This window comes from Moschus berezovskii, chromosome 6 (genome assembly GCF_049115385.1).
Source record: "Moschus berezovskii isolate FMDL1 chromosome 6, NW_MosBer_1.0, whole genome shotgun sequence".
Classification (NCBI taxonomy): Eukaryota; Metazoa; Chordata; class Mammalia; order Artiodactyla; family Moschidae; genus Moschus; species Moschus berezovskii.
Window position 1 is genome coordinate 116171704 of NC_142465.1, and position 19820 is coordinate 116191523.

Consider the following 19820-nt stretch of genomic DNA (forward strand, 5'->3'; position numbering starts at 1 on the left):
TGAGGCAGAGAGCCTCATATCTGAGGTTTATTTCAGGAGATGGTGATGCAAGGTAGAGGGTTGCAGAATTTTGAGCATGTGGGACATTTATACCATTGGACCTAAGAGTGAGTATTCCAGTTTCTGCCTAAACAAGAATAGTCTCTCTGCTCGGCATCCCCGCACTAAGGCATATTTAATTTCTCATCAGGGAGAGGGCGAGGTTTTTCCTGGAGGGTGCTTGAACAGTACCTTCTTGCTGCTGCTGCTGCTGCTGCTGGTAAGTCACTTCAGTCGTGTCCGACTCTGTTTGATCCCATAGACGGAAGCCCACCAGGCTCCCCCATCCCTGGGATTCTCCAGGCAAGAACACTGGAGTGGGTTGCCATTTCCTTCTCCAATGTGTGAAAGTGAAAAGTAAAAGTGAAGTCGCTTCTTAGATATTCAATAATTGTTTAATGAAGAATGGAGTCGGTGTGATAGCAAGAGGTTACCGTGGAGAAGCAAAAACTATCTTCCCGGCCGGGCAGGTCTGAGGCCCGGAAAATTTCACGTCGCCATAGCAACGACCCCCTCCACGCGCAGTCCAGAGGAAACTACAAGTCCCATAAGCACCCGCGACTTATGGGTGAGGCGGGGCTCAGGCGAGCGCGGAACCGGCTTTACCTCTTTCCTGAAGCGTGATTGGCCCTCGGCCCTGGGAGGCGGCCAATGAGTGCGCTCCGGGAGAGTGGCGAAGCCAATATGGCTTCCTGCACCTGGTGAAGGTTGAAGAAACTGTGTTAGGTCTCATGGAGAAAACCCGGCGCGTCGAGGTGAGAGGGGGAGGACTTCTCGTGACTGGGAAAGGGAACCCCGAGAGCCTCGCTCGGTGGGCCTTTGAGCGACGCCTGGAGGGTGGAGGATGGAAGGATGGATAAACAGGTAGTTAGGCTGAGCAAGGCCAGAGGCGATTGGCGTCGCCTTTTGCTCCTGTTCTCCTGGGTCCGAGTGAGGTTGAGGGAGGAACAGCTTCACTGGCCTGGGGGAAGAGGAACTGGGTTCAGGATATGAGAGCTCCTGAATCTTCCTTCTCCCCCTTGTCTCATGGTGGTGTCTTTAGGGACTATGAGGCCTGTCACATCCTGGTGGGAAGTAAAGGAAGATTAAAGCTTAATAAGGCTTCCCTGGTGGCTCAGAGGTTAAAGCGTCTGCCTCCAATGCGGAAGACCCGGGTTCGATCCCTGGGTCGGGAAGATCCCCTCGAGAAGGAAATGGTAACCCACTCCAGTACTTTTGCCTGGAGAATCCCATGGACGGAGAAGCCTGGTAGGCTACACAGTCCACGGGGTCGCAAAGAGTCGGACACGACTGAGCGACTTAAAAAAATAAAAAAGTTTAATAAACACTCCGTATCTGGAGAGTTCCCTTGCATTATCTCCCACAGTAACAAGCCCGGTGTTATTGTGTTTTTTTATGGATCATGCAGCTGAGGCTTGGAGAGGGTAGTACTACTCCCCAGGAGGGTCACACAGCTGTAAAGTGAAGGAGATGGACACTAAGTCTGTCAAGTTCCAAAACTCCGTTTTTCTTTTTCCACTCTTCCCACCACCTGTAACCCATACATCCTTTCATCATTTGGCTTCTGGTCACCTTATATTTGAATTTCCTTTCTGGCACATTTGCATGTGTAGTATAAATATAAAGTGGAATCGCTCAAAAACTCTACAAGAGTAAAGAAGAATCATCATCAGTGTAGAGTGTGAATGATAACTCCCAGTTTTAGAGCTGTCGCTGACTGCTGGGAACAGAACTAGGCTTTACATAGCGCCTAGGTGCTCATACGGAGAAGGCAATGGCAAGCCACTCCAGTACTCTTGCCTAGAAAATCCCATGGATGGAGGAGCCTGGTAGGCTGCAGTCCGTGGGGTCCCTAAGAGTCGGACACGACTGAGCGACTTCACTTTCACTTTTCACTTTCACACATTGGAGAAGGAAATGGCAACCCACTCCAGTGTTCTTGCCTGGAGAATCCCAGGGACGGGGGAGCCTGGTGGGGTTCCGTCTATGGGGTCGCACAGTCGGACACGACTGAAGTGACTTAGCAGCAGCAGCAGGTGCTCATAGCAGCCCTCTAAAGAAGGCTTGTTACAGCCATTGTACTGATGGAGAAACGGAGAGCCCTAAGTAGGAGAGCCTGGATTCCAACTCCGGCATATCTGATTTGAGAGCCTGTGCTTTTAACCAGTAATGATCACCAGCATTTATTGAGCACTTGCTGTGTGCAAGTCACTATTCTGAGTGCCTTTCCCATATTAACTCTTACTTCTCCCCCAAAGCCTATGAAATAGGTGGAATTGTCCTCATTTACAGATGGGGAAAGCGAGGCACTGAGATTGAACTGCTGCAGGTCATATAGTAGGGATGGTGTTGGAGTCTTGGCCTAGAGCCCAAACGCTTCACACCTTTTCTGCTACATGCCAGGTAGATTCATATACAATACCTCATTTTACATTGCACATCTTTTGAGCCAAATATTTTTCCTGTTTTATAGATGAGAAAATTGAGACCCAGACAGGTTAAACAACTTGCTCAAGGACCCACGGCTAGTTAGGATCAAGGCTGAGTCCAAAGCTATGGTATGTCCCAAGTGCTAGTATGTCATTTGCCTCAAATCCTCTTTAGGGCAGTCTGGGCCCCAAGTTAACTTTCGTCTGATTTAAATTGTCAGACGACAATTACTTTGGTGTATATCTGCTGAAGGGGGAAGAATGAGTTTCTAAAATACATCTTTTCCAAAATGTCTTCACGAGGCACCATGCTTAGTATATTTTCACATCACTGTGTTCTGTGTGAATTGTGGTATAAACTGTATAAATCCACAGAGGACCCTGGTGAATTCCTAATACATGTTTCTGTCTGGCTAAGGTATTCTTTTGACTTGCAGTTGAGAAATGTATAAACAAGAGTAATGATCCTGGTGTTTACGAAAGGGGTGTTTGTACCTGCCACTTGGCCCAGAAGTGTTGACTTGACCAAGAAGTGGAAAGGGAGTTGATAGCAGACCTGAGTTTCCCTTGTCTTTACAGTAAGCCAACCATGATTGCTTCTGCCTGCTTTATGTCATCATTTTCCTAGGAGACTCTGTCTTCAGAACCGATGGAAGAGGAGGAGGAAGACGATGACCTGGAGCTCTTTGGCGGTTATGACAGTTTCCGGAGTTATAACAGCAGCGCAGGCAGTGAGAGCAGCTCCTATCTCGAAGAGTCAAGTGAAGCAGAACATGAGGATCGGGAAGCGGGGGAACTGCCCACCTCCCCGCTGCATCTGCTCAGCCCTGGGACGCCCCGATCCTTGGACGGCAGTGGTTCTGAGCCAGGTGCCTTCAAAGTGTCCCCCGAAGATAGGGCGGTTTCAGAGGCTATGGATGGAGAGGTAGATGCAGGCCAGGTGGGCGGAGCTGTCCAGGTGTAAAGGGCTCTTTGATCTGATGTCTAAGGACCCGTGAGAGAGACAGAGGCACCCCAAGTATCCCCAAGGGTCATTTCAGTCTGATTTCAAGTTGTGATCTCATTCTTTTCTCCCAATTAATATTCATTCAGCATGTATTAGATGCCGGTCCTTAACATGGTGGTGCTTTTGCGTTTGTGTAAATAATAATAGTTGGTGGATTTCTAAGCCTGGGTCTTGAGAATATACGACACCTAATGTGATCTGGTTACTCTCTGGGAAGGAACAAGAAATAGTGAGTTGGAAGTGAGAGGCAAGGAAATATAGAATTAAGTAACCTCCAGGTAAGAGGATGAGGACAGATAAGAATCCCCGTGAAACATCTGGAAGCCAGTTGGCTTCAGAGGTGTGATGCTTGCATAGCTGCTGGACCTTTGTGTCAGGGCCTCCAGTGTGGGGACTGCCTGTGCAAAGAGGCAGGTTAGATGGTCTGTGATGACACTCCTGTTTCCTTGTCTCTTTACTTTTTTTTTTTCTTTACTCTTTAGAAGAGGAGCATCTAATACTCTTTGCCTCTCCATTCATCCTGTTTTCTTTTCCTCTCTCCCCTTTTATTTTTATTTATTAAATTATTTATGTTGCTGTTGGTTGCACTGGGTCTTCATTGCTGCACGCAGGCTTTCTCTAGTTGTAGCAAATGGGGGTACTTCGTTGTAGTATACGGGCTCCTTGTGGTGGCCTCTCTCATTGTGGACCACAGGCTGTAGGTGCGCGGGCTTCAGTAGTTGCAGCACGTGGGCTCAGTAGATGTGGGGCATGGGCTTAGCCGCAGTGTGGCATGTGTAATCTTCCCAGCCCAAGGATCAAATCCTCCTCTCCTGCACTGGCAGGCACCACCAGGGAAGTCCTGTCTCCCCTTTCTTTTATTTTTCTCCCTTCTGTCTTCTTCTAGTCATTATCTTAGAATCTTGGAACTAGAATGAACTATTAGAGACCATCTAGTCTGGGGGTGCATGCACCTGGCCACACATTAGAATCATCTGGGGAACTTCTCATAACCACTGATGTCTGTGTCCCACCACAGATCAGATCATTCTAATCAGGGCATTTTTAAATGCTTTCCAGGTGATTCTAATGTGATATCAGGGATGAAACAGTGATCTAGTTCAGCCTCTTTAGAGATGAGAAGAAAACAGGCCCACAGAAGTTAATGATATGGGTGCATTTTTGTCTTCTCGTTTTCCTCTTTGCGAACTTTCCCCAGTTGTCTGCAGGGATTCTCCTTAGTCCCATTGTTGACACACAGAGCCACGGGATGCCACACAGATTCAGGGGTACGCACCCAAACCGCTTCCTCCTATTGCAGTTCTGTCAGCCTTAGGGGTTAATGCAGTGCCCCAGGTTTAAAGGGCCCATCATTTTGTTTGAATTGGGGTGATGATTGAGGGAGTCACATGCTAAATTCTCTTCCCAGCTGTCTGTGAGATGTGTGGGATCGTGGGTACCAGGGAAGCCTTCTTCTCCAAGACCAAGAGATTCTGCAGCGTCTCCTGTTCCAGGAGCTACTCCTCCAACTCCAAGAAAGCCAGTATCTTGGCGAGATTACAGGTGAGAGGCAGTCACTTGGAAGACCCTTCCTGGGGCCCTGGGTGCTGAGTCAGGAACCACCAACTGTGTTGACGAGAGGCCCAGAGGGCTTGGGCAGGACGTTGCTTTTGGCCTTCTGAGGTTGTAAACGGCCTGGTATTTCTTATGCATCCATTTCTGGAGCTCAATAAGTTGCAGATTCATGGAGCTACCTTTCAACCCCAACCCTCACACCTTAGGGTCTGATGTGTCCTCAAAAATTTCTCTTTTTGGCTGTGCTGCGTGGCATGCGGGAATCTCAGCTCCAGGGATGGAACCCATGCCCCCTGCAGTGGAAGCACAAAGCCCTAACCACTGGGCCGCCAGGGAACCGCTGCCCTCAATAAGTTGTAAACAAGAACTCTGGGGGGAGTCTGGCACCCGTCTTCCTGCTGCACTTTTACAAATGCTCTGAAAGGAAGCTGGGAAATGGGCCACAAGCTTCTCCGGCCACGGTGGGTTTGAGGAGATGGTGTCTTGTCTCTGACTCCATTCCACAGGCAGCTGCCTAGAAAGTCTTACCAACCTCTAGTTGGTATTACCAACTAGTCTTACCAATCTCTAGTTAACTAACGATATTTGTAGAACTCTGAGAAGGGGAAGGATTCTTGGAGCTGTGTTGTCTAACCCACATACTAATTGACAAGTGTGCTGAGGTCCAGAGAGGAAGAATGATTTACCTGTGGGCTCTGTAGGAAAAGGACAGAGCTGAGACTGGAGCCTGGCCTTGTGTCTTCACTATACTGGTTTGCAAACTTGACTACACGTAGGGGTCACCTGGAAAGTTTCAAAAATCTCATGAAGATTCTGGTTTAATTGGGAGGAAGCACAGCCTAGACATAGGAGGCTTTAATGAGCACCCCAGGTGATTGTCCTGTGAAGCCTGATGTTTACTGTGGGTCTCAGCCCAGCTCTTCTAGTTAAAGCCTCCTGCATTTTGTTCCCTCACTTTGCAGATTTTAGCCAGGGCATAAGAAAGTCCTTCCCAGTGAGCTGCTAGTAACATTGTTACTACCTACAGTCTGGGGATACTTGAGAAGGGCTTAGCACCCTCAGTCTAACCAGTGATTCCTAAAAATTGATTTTTTTAAAATGAATTTTTAAAGATACCTATTTCAAAGGCTCAAAAATTTTTACTAACTTACTCAGAGTTACACAAATAAAATTGAAGAGCCAGGCTTTGGCGCCAGGTCTGTGTGGAACTTCAGTTTTATTCAGTCGCTTAGTCATGTCCGACTCTTTGCGACCCCATGGACTGCAGCATTCCAGGCCTCCCTGTCCATCACCAACTCCTAGAGTTTACTTAAACTAATGTCTATTGAGTCGGTGATGCCATCCAACCATCTCATCCTCTGTTGTCCCTTTCTCCTTCCGCCTTCAATCTTTCCCAACATCAGGGTCTTTTCCAATGAGTCAGCTCTTCGCATCAGGTGGCCAAAGTATTGGAGTTTCATCTTCAGCATCAGTCCTTCCAAAGGACTGATTTCCTTTAGGATGGACTGGTTGGATCTCCTTGCAGTCCAAGGGACTCTCAAGAGTCTTCTCCAACACCACAGTTCAAAAGCATCAATTCTTCAGCGCTCAGCTTTCTTTATAGTCCAACTCTCACATTCATACATAACCACTGGAAAAACCATAGCCTTGACTAGATGGACCTTTGTTGGCAGAGACATGTCTCTGCTTTTTAATATGCTGTCTAGGTTGGTCATAACTTTTCTTCCAAGGAGTGTCTTTTTATTTTATGGCTGCAGTCACCATCTGCAGTGATTTTGGAACTTAAACCCACATTTTTTTATTTTAAAGTTTGGCTGTGCCGCTTGACTTGCAGGATCTTAGTTCCCTGACCAGGGATTGAACCCTGTCCATGGCAGTGAAAGCTCCAGATCCTAACCACTAGACCATCAGGGAACTCCCTAAACCCACATTTCTAGTTCATTGATCTCTCTTTTTTTTTTTAATCTTCTTCTTTATATTACAGTAGTTTCCTTTGCAGCTCAGTGGTAAAGAATCCGCCTGCCAATGCAAGAGAGGTGGGTTTGATCCCTGGGTCAGGAAGATCCCCTGGAGAAGGAAATGGCAACCCACTCCAGTATTCTTGCCTGGGAAATCCCATGGACAGAGGAGCCTGATGGGCTACAGTCTATGGGGTTGCAAATGAGTCGGACACAACTGAGTGACTAGACAACAACACAGCCGATTAACACTGTTATGATAGTTTCAGGTGAACAGCAAAGGGGTTCAGCCAAACATATGCATCTATCCATTCTCCCCCAATCACTGATCTCTTTAATAAATTCTCTGGGCCTCTGATCGGTGCTTAAGCTACAAATTACCCACCAGGTCTTCCCTATAGCTCAGATGGTAAAGAGTCTGCCTCTGATGCAGGAGACCCGGGTTTGATCCCTGGGTCTGGAAAATCCCCTGGAGAAGGAAATGGCAACCCACTCCAGTATACTTGCCTAGAGAAAAATCCCATGGACAGAGGAGCCTGGCAGGCTACAGTCCGTGGGTCGCAAAGAGTGGGACACGACTAAGCGACTAACACACAGGTCAGTGGCCTTTCACTGTAGGGTAGGACCCCTTTGAGCACCTTATAAACTCTGTTCAGTTCATAAGCCTTCTCTGCCATAAACCTATAGGAGCACCAAGAGAAGGTTGAGAGCTTTGGCCTCCAGCAAGAGGTTTCTGGCAGTAGCCGGGCTTAAAAGATGGAAAATGTATCCCTCCCTGCCCTCCGGCTCTGCCAACCCCCCCCTCCCCCGCCCCTGCAGGTGAACAATAGCTAAGTGCTTACTGAGTTCAGCACAATTTGTGACCCTCACCCTTGCAACTCCCCCCTGAGCTAAGCATTGTAATTGTTATCATCTTGATTTACAAGTGAAGAAACTGGAATCCCAAAGAGGTTACCTGGGCAGTCCAAATCCAGAGCCTTGTTATCAGCCTTTAGGCTAGACAGGCTCTCCTCCCTCCAGGGAAAACCACCTACCAAGAAGGCCAAAGTCCTGCACAAAGCTGCCTGGTCTGCCAAAATTGGAGCCTTCCTCCACTCCCAGGGGACAGGACAGCTCGCCGATGGAACCCCAACCGGGCAGGACGGTAAGTCAGTGGGACTGGTGCTCAGGAAGCCGGTGGGGTGTGGTGCCCAGGACTCAGCAGGTGGGGGAGGGGGTGCTCCCTAGGAGCCAGGATTGGAGAAGGAGGCCAGCTAGAAAGGGCCAGCTCAGGCTTGCTTTAGATGGCATCTTCCTCACCTGGGAGTAACTGAGATGGCCCAGAAGATCCCTCAATCACTCTTCTCTTCAGCACTTAAAAGCCAAGAGTTAGCTTCCTTTGTTTAGCATTGCCTGTAGCCCTCTGGCTTTTGTTTCCCTGGGGCAGTGGAGACCTAGATCTGGTGTGAAGAAGGGTGATGGGATAAGGAACTCCTCTTTCTGAGCATGAGTAGCTGTTTCTAAGTAAATGTAGACTGGAAGCTGTGCATTAAGTGGTCTGACCCAGCTCCCAGATCAGGACTGGAGGGGCTGTGGTGTGTGTGCCTCCCACCAACTAGATTGGCTGTGGCCAATGAGAGGTTGGGGGCGGTCTGAGGAATTTAAGCCCGAGGGTCTTTGAATTTCCATCTTTCTCTGGGGGTAGAAAGATCAGACATTTCCCTCTGAGTGTTTCCTCTACTGAGAGTCTGGCAGCCTCTGGATGAGGTCCTCCCCGTCCCATCCCGATGGCCACTGCTGGGGCAGGTATGGGGCGAACCCAGGCTGCACGGTGGGAAGGGGCATGTGCTCCCACTCCCCAGGCCCAGGTTCCTGCAGTGGCCACTGCTGGGGCAGGTATTGGGCGGGCCCAGGCTGCTCCCAGTCCTCAGGCCCACCCAGCTTCCTGGAGTGACTGCTGCAAGAGCTCCCCACTTCGACCCCTCAACTCTGGTCCTCTTGGCTCTACAGCGCTGGTCTTGGGTTTCGACTGGGGGAAGTTCCTGAAGGATCACAGTTACAAGGCTGCTCCTGTCAGCTGCTTTAAGCATGTGAGTGCCCTGGGGACGAGGGGGAAGGGAGGGCAGGGGCCTAGGCGCTGCCGCTGGCTCACCCACCTGCCTCGCTGCTTTGGCACCAGGAGGGAGCAGGATGAAGTCTGTGTGTTCAGAGCCCAGCTTTGCTGCTCGCTCCAATTCACCTTTCTGTCCACTTGTTCTTCACCAAGTCCTCCCACAGACCCTCAGCGAGGGCTTCGAGCATGCCCCATGGAGGTCTCCCGGAGGCTTATTCATATAATGGCACTTTGTGCTTTGGTATCCAGAGCCAACTGTGAAAATCCCTTTCTCTTTTCCCCCATTTTCAGTGCTTTCCTGTTGACAACAGCTTGGTGCTTGTGAACTGCCCCCGGCCCACTGGCTCCCGGGAGGCAGATGTGGGTGCCTCCTAGAACCCCTTCTGCTAAAGGTTCCCTGACTCCCTGTCAGTGCCTACTCAGTTGCATCCGACTCCTTGAGAGCCCGTGGACTATAGCCTGCCAGGCTCCTCCATCCATGTAGTTTTCCCGGCAAGAACACTAGAGTGGGTTGTCATCTCCTCCTCCAGGGGATCTTCCCAATTCAGGGATCAAACCCCGCATTGGCAGGCAGATTCTTTACCACTGAGCCACCTGGGAAGCCCCCCTGTCACTGAGAAGCAGCCAAGGCTGAGACCTGGAGGGCTGGGCTTGGAGTGCAGGCCTGAGCAGTGGTCCCCCACAGGTGCAGAGAGAAGCCGAGGGGGCTCTCTTCATCTTTCAAACCAATTTCCTAAACCCCAGGAAATCTGGAGAAGGCCTATTTATTTTGGCTACATTGGGTCTTTGTTGCGGAGCACAGGGGCGTCTCGTTATGGCGCAAGGGCTTAGTTGCCCCTTGGCTTGTGGGTGCTTAGTCCCTGACCAGGGATTGAGCTCATGTCCCCTGCACTGGCAGGCAGATTCTTATCCACTGTCCCACGAGAGAAACCCAGCCACCCGGTATGACGATTGAAGGAGCACTGTTTGTGTCTTAGAAGCGCCTGTTCCGTAGTGAGAGTGGCACACTGCTCAGTGTCTGCTGGCAGAGGTGTGATGTGCCTGAGGGTAACAGCTAGGAGCCGGTCCTGTAGGGATTAGCAGGGCTGTCTGACACCCCAACTCCCATCCCCTGACTCAGCTCTTCACAGAGGTGCACACATCTGTGCATCGCCTCCTCCCTGGCCCTGGCCTTCCACACAGTGAGGGGAAACACCAAGGGGCAAAGGAGAGGATACAGTGTTTTGTGAGGCCCTGCAGCCAGCCACTCTCCTCTGCCCACCCAGGTGGCTCACTGTCCCCTTGAACCCTCTCACCCCCACGCAGGTCCCACTCTATGACCAGTGGGAGGATGTGATGAAGGGAATGAAGGTGGAGGTACTCAACAGCGATGCCGTGCTCCCCAGCCGGGTGTACTGGATCGCCTCGGTCATCCAGGCGGCAGGTGGGTGCTTCTCTGGCCAAGGCGTGGTCGGGGCTAGGGGCGACATCTCCAGATGGACAGGTAGGGTCGGAACAGACATCAGCTTCATAAAAAACCCGCCCACTGGAGTTTCGTTCTCCCTCCTTGCTGTGCTTTCATGCTACCTACCTTAGAGGGGACCGCAGAGCTTGGAGAGTTTGAAACTCCCGTTTTGAAGTTCATTCCGGGGTCGATCAGGCCATAGAAAATTACTCCCCCTGCTGTGCCATGCTGCTTTCCAGGTACATGGCAGGGGTTTGTTTTCGCTCTGGCTGTTGTAGAAGGGGTTCTTGGAGTAGGCAGCCTGGTTTAGGCTGGAGAAGCAAGAAGGCCTAAGAGTTCACCTCCCCTTCCTCCTGCTCAGGGTACCGGGTGCTGCTCCGGTATGAAGGCTTTGAAAATGATGCCAGCCATGACTTCTGGTGCAACCTGGGGACTGTGGATGTCCACCCCATCGGCTGGTGTGCCATCAACAGCAAGATCCTGGTGCCCCCGCGGAGTGAGTTGATGAGAGTGCTCCCTGTCCTGGTTCCTGTGGGCCCCTGGGAGAAGTCAGACCAGCCCAGAGCCCACCTGCCTCCTCGCTTCCTTTCCTCCCTCGTCCTGAGGCCCCAGGGCAGGTCCAGGTTGGGGAGTCCAGCACTGCCGGCCTGAGAAGGCAGAAATATGTTATTCAGGCCCCTCTGCTGCTCTCTGGGGCAGACCGGCACCCGTCAGCAGAGTGGTGGCAGTCTGTATTCAGGATTCTGCTCTGTCTCCCCAGCCATCCATGCCAAGTTCACCGACTGGAAGGGCTACCTCATGAAACGCCTGGTGGGCTCCAGGACACTTCCCGTGGACTTCCATATCAAGGTCTGTCAGAGCACCCTGGGGTCTCCTAACTGGTCTGCTCCTGCCCCTTTCCCCTTGTTTGTCCTTGGTGCTGCTCACTGGAGTATTTTTTCTAAGATCCCCTTGGTTTAGCCATCAGAGCAGCTCCAGATTCCCTTAGTATGGGTGGTGGGCATCATCTACCATTAGCCTCCTCCCTGCTCTGATCCAGCCTCATCGGTCCTGTTGCTTTGTCTGCTGGTGTGCTCTTCCAGATCCTTCCCTTTGCTCACAGCATTTTCAGAAGCATTCAACTGGGCTTCCCAGGTGGTGCGAGTGGTAAAGAATCTGCCTGCAATGTAGGAGACCTCTATTCATTCAATAGACTTGATTAAGTGCTTGTATACAGGGCACTGCCATCTGGCACCCTCCCCCTCCTGGTGGGATTTGGAATTGCACTGCTTAGTCCCCACCACCACTGAGAAACTGGAATGGCTCTCCCTGAGTGCGCAGTGCCCTGGAGCTGGAAAAGCCCCACAGAACTTCCGCACCCAACCTCTATCCCAGGCAGGACAGTCCTAGAATCTCAGCAGACAGAACCACCTGTCTCTTCACCCAGGCCCCACCACCGGGGCTCTAGAGCAGCTGTGGGATCTTGGTCGCTGTCCTTGGCTGTGTCCAAGGGTCAGGCATTACTGCTGAGGTGCTAGGAGAGCCGTTCAGAGCTGCAGCCCAGCGGGGCCAGGGCTGAAATTAGAGGTATCGAGGCAAAGGGTGCTCAGTTCTCTAGAAACACCAGGCTGGTTTAGTGAGTGCTGTCAGCAGGGGCTGGAAGGTAGAGAGCACTGGGAGGGACTCGTGATCAGAGTGCAGATCCCTGAAAGAGCACAGAGCTGGACCCCAGGCCGAGATTTGTGGCTCAGCTCTGGCACTAATGACCCCGTGTGACTCCAAGTGAGTCACACGACCTCCCTGGGGCACCTGTTTGCTTAATCTGAAAAGCAGTCTATGATTCCCAGCACAGTGAGTTGCTGGCATTTTGGTGCACACACTGTAAATATTCTATCATCCCGGGACTTGGGAGCCAGGGTGGAACCTGGCGGGCAGGAGGGGCTCCTCTGCCAGCTTCCTGCTGCCCCGTCCCATCCTCTGGTTACCCCCAAGGGACAGGACAGGATAGGACAGTGGGAGGGAGGGATCGACCCCAGCAGGCCTGTGTTCTGATGTCATTGCAGATGGTGGAGAGCATGAAGTACCCCTTTCGGCAAGGCATGCGGCTGGAGGTGGTGGACAAGTCCCAGGTGTCCCAGACCCGCATGGCTGTGGTGGACACAGTCATTGGGGGTCGCCTGCGGCTCCTCTACGAGGATGGCGACAGTGATGATGACTTCTGGTGCCACATGTGGAGTCCCCTGATCCACCCTGTGGGATGGTCCAGGCGAGTCGGCCACGGCATCAAGCTGTCAGGTTAGCCGAGTCCCTGACCAGCATGGGCCTGGGTCGGGGGCGGGGGACATTTCTGCACCCCACAACTACTCTGAGTAATGGGGGCAGGACTTGACCAGGTGTCCCGAGAGGTTGAGTGACTTGACCAAGGACACTCAGCCTGAAGTGTGTTGTATGTGTTAGTTGCTTAGTCATGCCCAACTCTTTGTGACCCCATGGACTGTAGCCTGCCAGGCTCCTCTGTCTGTAGAATTTTCCGAACAAGAATACTGGAGTAGGTTGCCATTTCCTTCTCCAACCTGAAATGGTAAAAGTTAATTCACAACTAGAGGTTCCAGGCCACATCCTCTCCTTGCGACGTGGGAGGAGTCTGGGTCCTCAGGGCTGAATAGTTCCAACAGAGAGCTCCTGGGTGCAGGTGGGATGTTGCTGAGCAGCCCCACATTCTGGGGGAGGTGTGGAGATGGTCGTGTTAGCAGCTTCAACTTCCTTCTCTCCCTTCCTCCCTCCTCTGTCTCCCTAAAAGAGAGGCGCAGCGACATGGCCCACCACCCCACCTTCCGGAAGATCTATTGTGACGCTGTTCCTTACTTGTTTAAGAAGGTGAGGCCCAGCCCTGGGCACTGCCCCTTGGCCGCAGGTCCACTACAGACCTGAGGCCCCGGATCTCCCCTCCCCTCCCCGTTTCCTTGCCAGGCCGTCGGCAGCTGAGGCCTGTTCCCCACCCCTCCTCCAGTCAGCCCAGAGATTGCCCAACTGCCCCATTCCTTTAAGGTTCGAGCTGTCTACACAGAAGGTGGCTGGTTTGAGGAGGGGATGAAACTGGAGGCCATCGACCCCCTGAATCTGGGCAACATCTGCGTGGCGACCATCTGCAAGGTGAGCCTGGGCGCCCTCTGGCCTCCAGCAGTGCTTCCTATGGGCAGGGCCGTGGCAGAGCGCCCCCTACTGGCTGCTTCTGAGTGGCCTGGTTTTCATGCACATACACTTAGCTCCTGGCTTGGAATCTGCTTTCCCGTTGGGAGTCAGAGGCTTGCCAACCCTGAGGGCTGGTCCAGGAATGTCAGCCACGGCATCTAGCTGTCAGGTTGGCCGAGTCCCTGGCCAGCCACCCGTGGGTGCTACTAAACACCTGGCCTGAGCCTAGTCCTGGGGCAAGTGTAGGCCTTCCCACCATCTCCTGCTGTCTCCTTTGGGGGCTGGCGTTGCTGCAGCCCTCTCTTACTGCTGCAGCCTGAGGAGCCAGCCACCACCCCTTGGCCCTCCTGGGAACACACTGATTTGTCCATCTAGCAAACCTTCAGGCTGGGCCCCTGGGTTCATCCCTGAGAACACAGTGACAAAAGGACAGACACAGTTCCTGCTGGCACAGCATGTGGTGTCCATTGAGGGAATCAGGAAGATCCCCTGGGAAAGGAAATGGCAACCTACTCCAGTATTCTTGCCTGGAGAATCCCATGGACAGAGGAGCTTGGCGGACTGAGTCCATGGGGTTGCAGAGTCTGACATGACTGACCACACATGAGGAAGCTAGATGGTTTTACCATTATGGGTTACATGAGTGCTGAGTGCTCTGAAAAGCAGCTCCAACCTCCTGTCCCTGTCCTGTCACCTCACCCTGCGCAGGGGTGCAGTCTAGAACACCAGGTTCTGTCTGCCTCTCTCTGCCACTACTAGGTCCTCCTGGACGGCTACCTGATGATCTGTGTGGACGGAGGGCCCTCCACAGATGGTTCCGACTGGTTCTGTTACCACGCCTCCTCCCACGCCATATTCCCAGCCAACTTCTGCCAGAAGAATGACATTGAGCTTACACCCCCGAAAGGTAAGACTGGCATAGAGTCGGAGGGAGCAGGGTTGAGGCCACAGGCCAAGCCAGACCCCTGGAGCTTGAAGTCTGAGTGGACTGGAGAGGTGACAGCACTCCCCAAGGTCACCACTAGCCCTTAGTCTGGGCTGGCTTGGCCCCATGTGGCTTGGTGAGCAGAACTGCACCTGTCCCTTTGGGCAGCGAGCACCCTACACTACAGGACCATGGTCCTAGAGCAGGTACCAGCCTGGGCAGGAGGGAAGAAGGGTGCTGGGGAGACTCTGGGCTGAGTCCTGATGGAGCTGCAGGAACCCCTTTGGCGCTGTCCGGGACTCCCCCTCACCTCCCTCCCTCCTCCTCTCTGCCTTCCACTCCAGGGCACGAGGCTCACACTTTCAGCTGGGAGGCCTACTTGGAGAAGACCAAGGCAAAGGCAGCTCCATCGAGACTCTTCAACATGGTGAGGAGACCAACCCTGCCCACTACCACCCAAGGTGGCGGTTCCAACCCCTTCTCCTCTCGAGTCCCCGCTGCTAAGATCAGCTGTTTCGGGGACAAGTCCCAAACTCTGATGAGGATGCGTGCTGAACAGTCAGCCAGTCCCTCTCCCAGAGGGGCTGGTGCCTGGGATCACAGTGCAGAGGGGTTCCTGGTCTGAGGACCCCTCCCCCGCCCCCGCAGGCAGGCTTGGACCCGCTCCCACACCCAGGACTGCCCCGCCAGGGTGAGGACCTAGCTGATTTGCTCGGCCTTGACCCCCATCCCAGGACTGCCCCAACCACGGCTTCAAGGTGGGCATGAAGCTGGAGGCCGTGGACCTGATGGAGCCCCGGCTCATCTGCGTGGCCACTGTGAAGCGGGTGGTGCACCGACTCCTTAGCATCCACTTCGATGGCTGGGACAGCGAGTATGACCAGTGGGTGGACTGCGAGTCCCCGGACATCTATCCCGTTGGCTGGTGTGAGCTCACTGGCTACCAGCTCCAGCCACCTGTGGCTACAGGTCTGGGCTCTCCTGAAGGGCTCTTGACTTTCCTTTTCTTTTTCCTTTCTGCCAACCACCCTGCACCCCACCCCCCATGCTGCATGCCCACCTTTGGCCCTCTGGCAAGAGATCGAGCATCTCCTGGACCACCTCTAGGGAGAGAGTGGCCCTGGTCTCCCCCTCCTGCTCCTGACCTCTCTGTCTCCCTCTCCCTCTGGCCTGCAGAGCTCCTTCCTTGACCTTGCCCACTCTGTCATATGCTCGTGCCCTTGTGCACCAGGTAACTCCCCGGCCCCTCTGAGCACCCTGGTGATGCGGGTGGGAAGGAGGGACAGCTGTCCCCAGTCCCTCCCCGCAGCCCCCTCCCCGTTCTCACGGCCCAGCTCTGGCTTTCCTTCAGGGGCGTCCCCTGTGTAAGGGAGGCCCGTGAGGGGTGGGCAGGGGTCTCGGGACGTGCCTGCAGCCTGTGTCCTCTCAGAGCTCTCTTCTCACCTCATGTCCGTGTCTTTCAACAACAGAGCCCACCACACCTCTGAAAGCCAAAGAGGCCACAAAGAAGAAAAAGAAACAGTTTGGCAAGAAACGTAAGTGATGCTCTAAAGCTGTCCGGCTGGGGTGGGACCTGGGATCTCCTGAGCCTTTGTCCCTGGGCAGGGGATCACTACCCAGATCAGTCACACTCTTCATGGTTCCACCTCTCCTTTGCCCTTTGCACCATGAGCCCATCCATCACCCTGTGTCTTAGGGACCCAGAGCACAATTAGGGAGTCTTCTGGTCTCTGGCAGTGGTCAGGATGCTAAGGAAAAGACACGAGAGATTATATGGGTTGGAGCAGGGGTCGGGGGTGGCCTGGTCTCTGAGGCCTGTGCAGCTAGGGTGTATGAACGTAAAAGATGTAAGAGCAAAGAGATGGAAGCCATGCTCTCATGATCCCCGGGGGCAGGGAGCAAGGGTGACCACCGAGCTTGGGGACCTCTCACAAGCCGGCCCAACCTCAGCAGGCCCCAGGCTAAGTTGCAGTGAGCTAGGCTCCCCGACGTGGTCTCCGCAGAAGAGAGGATGTCCCGAAAGGGAACAGAGAGGAAACAGGTGCAGTCCCTGGGCAGGGTTAAGATCCTGTGAGGGTGTGGCATGGATCAAGTGGCAGGACCCTGTGCCGTTCAGAATCAGGGCTGGGAAAGGCACACTGTAGACATGAAGAAAGTGAGGAGCAGAAACAGGAAGCTTAACAACCATGGCGGGGTGGGGGCACTAACCCCTTACTGGGGAGAAGCTCTGAGCCTTGGACACAGCCCTGAGGTATGAGGTCAGAGTTGGGCCTCCGTCCTCCCCAGCTGGCACCTACCCCTCTGCTGGGCTGCCTGACCGCTGTTTCATGTGGATACGTGGGTTGAATTCTGTTTTTATTCCAAGGAAAAAGAATACCACCGGCCAAGACACGGCCCCTCAGACAGGGGTCCAAGAAGGCCCTGCTGGAGGAGGACCTGCAGGCAGTGGAGAAGGTCCCATCGGAGCCCACTCCTGATGACAGTAAGAGCCTCCCGGGCAGGGCCGGGGCCGGTGGGTGGCTCCCTGCTCAGAGGCCAGTCCTCTCCTTCCCGACCTGGCGCAGAAGAGCAGAGTCAGGCTTGAAGGGCATTTTCTGGGCACAGAGCAACCTCTCTCAGACCACTGGGCCTGGAGGGCTTCCCAGACACCCGGCCCCAGCTCTGAATGGAGCTGAGCACTGGCCTGGTCCTCCACGCCCAGCCCCAGCCCTTAGCAGGGTGGGCTGCCTGCCAGGCTGGTGGGACAGGACCCTAGGCCTTGGCTACTGCCTGCCCCACAGAGGGGCAGGGGCTCTCCCCGCTACACCCCGAGGGCCCCTGTCTGTTGGAAGCCCGGCTTCTCCTCTAGACCCTGAGCGCCGCGTCTCTCCTCCTTGCCCCGCTCTTCCTCTTCAGTCATCACCGTACGTGTGAAGGAAGAGCACCTGGACGTGGCCACAGCCGACAAGGCCCCGAGTCCAGCGCTGCCTGTGCCCGTCGAGAACATTAAACAGGAGACGGACAGCTGAGCCTTCCTCGCTGCCAGCCAGAAGCCACAGCCAGAAGCCAGCCTAGGGTGCCTCTCTTGCCACCATGCCAACCTACTTTACTTTGGAGACTGAGCCTTTTTGCATAAATTTTGCCTGGTGCTGTGGGGGCCGGGCACCCAAGGAGCAGCCGGGGTCGCCTCTGGCCTCTGCCCTCTCCAGCAAGGCCCTGTGATGAGGGCTACCTGCGAGCAGCTCCCTCTCCAGCTCAAGTTCCTGAAGCTCTTCCTCACTAGTCCCCTCCACTCCCCCCACACTGCTCCACTGCCAGGGTGGGGGCTACACACGGAAGACAAGTTGGATAGTGGTTAGGCCCGAGCAGGTCTTGAGGTGGGGACAGACAGTCACCTGACGGACGTGAATGGTGTGAGGGGTACAGCCTCTGCCCCAGACGCCATGCGGAAGGGCCCCTCTTGCATCGGTTGGGGCTCTGCTCCTCCTGGCACCCCCAGGAGGTTGGGGAGCCCTGTGCCAGTGCCCAGCTCTGGCAGGCAGTTGAGCAGCAGTAACCAGCATGTAGGTCCTGGTGACTTGTGAGGTGGCCTTGATCTGTTTTCCCTTGGCATGGGTACTGACTCCATTTCCAAGAGGAGCAGAGGCAAGGTCTGCTCCCTGGGAAAGGGAGCTTGCCAGGGCCTCAGGTAGGGGAGACCACACTAGTCCCTGTGCCACGGGAAGTGGGGGTAGGTGTGTGCACACACATGCAAGTATCCCCTGAGAGAGAAGGTGCCACCAGTGTTGAACTTAACCCACTCTGGAGCCCAGCTGGACTAGGACCTGCCCTTTTCTTTCTCCCTTTCTCTGTTAACCAGGAACAGGTCTGGCCTTGCCAGAAAGTCTTGGGGCCTTGACACGGGATGGTCCGCCCTGCTGGCTGACGTGGCCCTGAGGGAGCTCCTGGAGGCAGGGACATACTTCTTGGTTCTTTTCCTCACTGCATGTCCTTAACTCCATAATATATTTTGATTCTGCTGCTCCTCTGAAAGTACATTCAAGAAGTTCACCTAGCGTCTGCCCACATTTCAGCTGCTTATTTTCCACAGTTAAAGTCTCCTTTGAAGCTGTCTTCTCCCTCTGACCCACCCTCTCTTCAGGAGGCTTGGGACCTAGGTGGTAACAGGCTGCTGTCCTCAGCCCTTCTCTTTGCTTCCACATGTTTGAGTAGAGACAGCACCACTGGGTGTGTCCCTGTGTTCCCCTGTAATAGCTGGCACAGTCCATCCTTACCAGATGGGGTGCTGACCTTGGGTGTGTTGAGGACCCTGCTGTTGGGTCATCCCAGAGATGGGTGACCAGCCCAAGGGGAGCCAATTTCAGTTCAGAGAGAACCAGATCTTTTGTCCTTTCCTAAAGGCACTGTGCAGGCCTACATGGAATAGAAATGAGGCCTAGAAGCCTCCTCTTGCAGCCTGAACTCCCCTAAATGTGACAGGGGCTGTGCCTCCCCTCACCCACCTCACGGTGACGGGTGGGTCAGTGGAGGAAGGTGGCTGACAGTGGCTTGCAGTTCCACAGCCTGCTCGCATCGCCTGCCTTTGTTGAGGGTGACTTGCCCAGCTGAGGAGAATTGTCTCCTATGCTCTTGCCCTTAAAGGATCAAGTTCTGAGTGAAGAGGTTCTGGGGTGATGGGACTTGTTTGGCCTTCAGTTTTGCTTCTTCCTGAGTGAAGAAGTTGATGCCCACAGTGCTTGGGCGCAGCAAGAAGGACCAGAGGACAAGTTTAGCCGCCGTTCCAGCCCCAGATGGGCTTCCCACACTTAAATCCTATGAGACGATTAAATCCCTTTCTGCTGCAGTCGGTCTGTCAGTGTTCCTTCTGTTCTGAGACACCACCCCACCAGGTTGGCTACAGAGACGGGGAGAGTTCACCCATGAAGGGTGCAAAACAACATGTGTCCCCAAAGCAACACGCTGTTACCTGTCCCTGCCACTCCACTCCTAGGACCCTGGGCTCCCCAAGGCCCAGCCCATGTCTTTATGCCACTCGTGCCCAACAAAGGTGCCCTCAGTGAGTATATGACCAAGTGGACATACATCCCTGGGACCTAGAGGTTAGTCAGTCACAGATGGAAGTGGTGACCTCCAGGATGTTTTAGCTCAAGGCACAGAATGAACGCTTGTCCCTCCATTGCCCTTGCCCTTGGATGGGACTTTGAAGTTCCACAGCAGTGGTGG

The 19820-nt window shown here is 53.8% G+C and overlaps 1 protein-coding gene across 2 annotated transcripts; it reads left to right on the top strand.

Moving 5' to 3' along the window:
- Positions 1-683: 683 nt before the first annotated feature.
- L3MBTL2 (L3MBTL histone methyl-lysine binding protein 2) lies at positions 684-19440 on the top strand. Of its 2 annotated transcripts, XM_055395756.2 has the most exons (18): positions 734-794; positions 2513-2597; positions 3097-3337; positions 4883-5016; positions 8007-8130; positions 8976-9055; positions 10384-10501; positions 10884-11018; positions 11283-11371; positions 12565-12796; positions 13302-13378; positions 13550-13654; positions 14453-14600; positions 14963-15045; positions 15353-15587; positions 16088-16153; positions 16984-17100; positions 17514-19440. In XM_055395756.2, the coding sequence occupies exons 2-18, from the start codon at positions 2595-2597 to the stop codon at positions 17624-17626; spliced, it is 2100 nt and encodes a 699-aa protein (XP_055251731.1). In that variant the 5' UTR covers positions 734-794; positions 2513-2594; the 3' UTR covers positions 17627-19440. The 2 variants fall into 2 exon arrangements, with proteins under 2 accessions (XP_055251730.1, XP_055251731.1); XM_055395755.2 differs by lacking the exon at positions 2513-2597 and having other exon boundaries at positions 684-794.
- The last annotated feature ends 380 nt before the right edge of the window (positions 19441-19820 follow it).

What these genes read in the sequence shown, in the direction of transcription:
- L3MBTL2 (XM_055395755.2), top strand. Translation starts at nt 771, where the DNA reads ATGGAGAAAACCCGGCGCGTCGAG. An exon ending in GCGTGGCGACCATCTGCAAG is followed by an intron (nt 13,655 to 14,452) that starts GTGAGCCTGGGC and finishes TGCCACTACTAG; the next exon opens with GTCCTCCTGGACGGCTACCT. An exon ending in GAAACAGTTTGGCAAGAAAC is followed by an intron (nt 16,154 to 16,983) that starts GTAAGTGATGCT and finishes TTTTATTCCAAG; the next exon opens with GAAAAAGAATACCACCGGCC.